This window comes from Austrofundulus limnaeus, unplaced genomic scaffold, assembly GCF_001266775.1.
Source record: "Austrofundulus limnaeus strain Quisiro unplaced genomic scaffold, Austrofundulus_limnaeus-1.0 Scaffold240, whole genome shotgun sequence".
NCBI classification, from domain to species: Eukaryota; Metazoa; Chordata; class Actinopteri; order Cyprinodontiformes; family Rivulidae; genus Austrofundulus; species Austrofundulus limnaeus.
Genome location: NW_013952642.1, coordinates 529,384 through 533,704, shown reverse-complemented (window position 1 = coordinate 533,704; position 4,321 = coordinate 529,384). Strand labels below are relative to the sequence as shown.

Here is a 4,321-nt window from a genome sequence, read left to right as displayed (position 1 = left end):
CTCTGAGTCCCTCCCAGATGACTGAGCTTCTCACCCTATTTCTAAGGGAGAGTCCAGACACCCTGCGAAGGAAACTCATTTTGGCCGCTTGTATCTGTGATCTTTTCCTTTCGGTCGCTACCCAAAGCTCGTGACCATAGATGAGAGTTGGGACATAGACCAACCGGTAAATTGAGAGCTTCGCCTTTTGGCTCAGCTCTCGCTTCAACCACGRCAAATCGGTACAGCATCACTGCAGACGCAGCACCATAACCACTCTTTTCACATGTATGTATACATAAATACAGTAGAATGGGCTAAAACAAGTACAAGTGAATAGGGCTGATAATCAGCTTTATTTGACCTCTGCCGAGCTGGAGAACATAAAGCTGCTCAAGATTTGTTCAATTTATTTTGTCATACAAGCATTATACAACTGTTTGTACCAGAAAATTCTACAAATTGTAGTTTTTTTCTAGAAATGGATGATAAATTAAATCTGAATTTTACCAGAACTGTGTTGACCAAAAAACATGGACTCAAAACTGAAAACTGATGCATAAAGGCTGAACTTGGGACAAATATGAAAATCTTGAAAACATGTGTCAGTTTAAACCAATATATCAAATACATTGGCACCATGTTATATACTGAACATCTAAGAACATGCGTTTAATTTTTAGATTTAAATTTAAAACATTGATATTATTTATTCTATTCCAACATATTCCTCGTGGTAAAACAGTAATAAAGAGGCTAGACTTTCCTGATACTTAAATTGATTTGCTTTATCCTGTAAAGAAGCAAGTCACGAGCAGTCTTAGCTCTGCAAGGATGTCAAACCCTCACTCTTGGTGTCCCGGTTACATCCCTTTTGAACACAAGCTCTTTCAAGTGAAATTAATCAATCTCTTTATCACTTGGGCAGTGTCATTACCCAACCACAGAGAGAGAAATGAAAGTGCTAATCGCACAGTGAGTGGGGCTTTTGTGYGAGAAGGCCAAGTTCTCCTGCTCAAGCTGCTTTGCAAATGCGTTCTCAATTGAATTTGTGAGGCGAGGAGACGATGAATTGCGAACTTACCTCAGAATTCTCTTCCCAAATGAGCAACATGACATCAGCTGTGGGTGCAGTTTGCAAAAAAAGTAATTTAGAGACAAATATAAAAAGAAAATATAGTAAAAATAGTTGGATATATTTCTATCTTGTGTGTATACTGTGCATTAAAACATTTTCCACTGCAAATAACTGGGGCTTGTAAATCCTCTCAATATAGCAGCAGATGATCATTTAGCAAGCACTAGTKTCTCTTAAAGTGCACCACTGCAGCATATACATTGTTATTTCAACAGTCTCTGCCCTGCTTGTCACTTTGGGAATGTGGATGAATAGTCAGTCAGAAAAAAAAAAAGATACTGTATTATTATGCTAACCATCGAGGCGTACGGACCTGCAAGCTTGATGATGTCAAGCAGACTGAGATTTGGGCCCCCAGTGCGTGTCAAAAAGAGGAAGGTTACTCTCAGAACAGCTTGCACAGAAAATAGATATATAGTGTATATATATATATATATATATATATATATATATATATATAATTAGCAGGAACATTGAAACAGTGGAAAGTAGCTAAACTATTGAAATCTTGTCTAAATCATAAGCGCTTGGGGGGACCTACTTTTTCTTCTGCCTGGGCAATGCATACATGCTCAGTCACTCATGCAGATGTTGCATGTTGAGTATTTTCATGTTTTCGTATTCATGTAATGAAAAATATGTAACGTAATTTAAGACTACATTTTTTATTTTTATAGTAGTTCTTGTTAATCAAATAGTTTATTTTAATGGTTTTAATATTTAACTTATTATTTACTTATTATTACATATTATTCAATTTGATTGTTGTATTAGCTTGGCTGTGATGTAAATGATGCTACATCAACTTGCTTCTGATTTTAAAAAAGAATAAATAAAAGAATCTGATGTCTGGTAATTTTTATGAAGCAGGGATTTGAAATTCTCTACTTATTTTAGATTTAGCAAACACATTATGCCTGGGATGTCAAATTAATTTTTACTGAGGGCCACGTGAGCATTATAGTGACCCTCAAAGGGCCAGTTGTAATTAATTTTGTTTCAAATTTTACTTTGACGTAACAGAAAATGTCACGGCCCTTGTCTCGTTGCTTCTGCTGAGCACATCTAACAATAACTGTGCTCTACGTGGTATTTCCAGCATAGAAACAGCGTTCTAACACGTCCTCTTATAAAAACTGAAAATACTACATGTACGACTGACTAAATGTGAAATAAAATAATTCAGAAATAATATTAAAAGTAAAAGTAAGAGAATTTTACTCACTGGTGAGTTGTGGTAAGTCTTGAATTCTGAACTCTCTCACATTCCGACAGAGAAAATCATCACGCTTTATGGGAGTTAAAGTTACTCAAAGCCACTGGCTCAGGGGCAGGACAAGTAATATTAGCCTTCATTTTTTAATGTGTTTAATTTTGTTGCATTAAATCATAAATTTAAAGTTTACATTTGACACAAAAGCTACGAAATTAGCAAAAAGCATCAGTAACAGATTAGTATTAAACCAGCTTGAGTTTCACTCTGCTGGAATCTGAAAGGAAATTGGTGGTATTGAACATCACTACCGGGGACATTTAGCAGCAAATTTATAACAACAGTAATAATCAATTAAATATTGTACCTGCTTTCCATGAGAAATGATGATCCTTCAGAAGTATGATGTCTGTGTGGACTGGGATGGAAAAGAAAGACAAGAGCAGGAAGAGGCTGAGGAAGTTCCCAGCTTGCCATATCCAGGCAATGACCCCAAAGTCATCTTTCAGAGTCATAGTCCAGCCCATTGCTTCCTCTCTTACTCCTGCAAGAAGAAAATGAGATTCATCAGTATCTGAATGAGAAATATAACCAGACAAAAATATCTATATAGGACGGGAAAAACAGAAGTAGTGACAGTGTGGAGATCACATGAGGAAAGAAAAAAAATGTCACTCAGTCTGCTGTAGGAAAAAAAATATATGTGTCACCAAAACCTGCAGCTCAGGAACATAATATTCAACATCATCCTCTAAGGTGCAGCATATCCTTTCACCCACAAACTCCCGTCTTGATTTTCAATTTCGTTTTAGAAGTCCAACAAAGAAATACAGCCCAACACAGGCTCCTGCTGCAGCATAGATCAGAGGAGGTAATACAAAGAGGTGAATGAATGAACGAACGAATGAATGAATGAATGAATGAATGAATGCAGCTTACTGAGGTGTACAAGCAGAAACAAGTACTGACAAAAGTTAAGACTTTGAGCTTAAAGTATTAAATGTATTAGTGGATTTTTTTTTATTGCAGCTCGTATTTTTTCCCGCTGCTATTAGTCATACGAGCGCTCAGGATTAGTCCCGGATTCCCAGTTGTGCCGCACCAATAGTAAAATTAATGAATAAAGAACGGAGTCTGTAACACCTGATGTTYCCAGGGACTGATGTCACGGTGTCTGGGACTGCATTTATTCATTTTTTCCAAAAACAAATTTTGTTGTAGTGTAGCTCTTGAGTATTGAGGTATTTGTTAATATTGAATTCCCATTTATACCACGAAGAAGCTCCTTGTAGTTTCTTTTYCCTTCACTCTGTATTCAAAAAGTCCAACATTCAACCACATTTGGTCTAATTTGTAATAGTTGTTAGTATCATACCACCATATAAACACAGGTMTTCCAACATTTTGTTGAAGTAATTATGTGAATATTTAATCATGGATTAGTTACTGAAAAAACAGCAGGCWTTTGAGATGTTGGATTATTTATACATGATGAGTTTGCGACTACTGGATGCTTAGTTTTGCTTGATTTCATTCAGCAAAATTAGATTTTGACTTTGCTGCTATTTTGCATTGCATATATATATATATATATATATATATATACTTTTTAGTTTTTGCTGAGTACGTATTATTTTTCTGTTCTGGAAGTAGTCTGTGTGTGTTTGGATATTGGTATGAGTGTGTGTTCAGATTTGGAGCAGGCCACAGGTAATAAACGGCAGGGGTTTTATTTTTATAAAAACTTAATTTTGATTAATAGAAATGTAAATATACATCACAGAGTACTATACAAGCAATCCTGAAAAGTGTAGACACTGTGAGGTGATACCGACACCGATTTTATTCAACTGTAAAATCTTCCCTTTGAGGACTAGTGATGTGCAAATTGATACAGAAATGTCTATACCACCACTACCAGGAGTGTATGCACTGGTATCGATACCAAAATCTAACTATTGATACTTTGATATTTCAGAATATATATATAT

The 4,321-nt window shown here is 35.7% G+C and overlaps 1 protein-coding gene across 2 annotated transcripts in view; it reads right to left on the bottom strand.

Annotated features, from left to right (window-relative positions):
• thsd7ba (thrombospondin, type I, domain containing 7Ba) overlaps positions 1-4,321 on the bottom strand; it is a 193,635-nt gene that overhangs the window by 141,918 nt on the left and 47,396 nt on the right. For both annotated transcript variants that reach the window (XM_014020100.1, XM_014020101.1), the window contains exon 3: positions 2,698-2,874. In XM_014020100.1, the coding sequence (XP_013875554.1) occupies positions 2,698-2,857 (160 nt within the window). In that variant the 5' untranslated portion in view covers positions 2,858-2,874. The remainder of the gene's footprint in view (positions 1-2,697; positions 2,875-4,321) is intronic.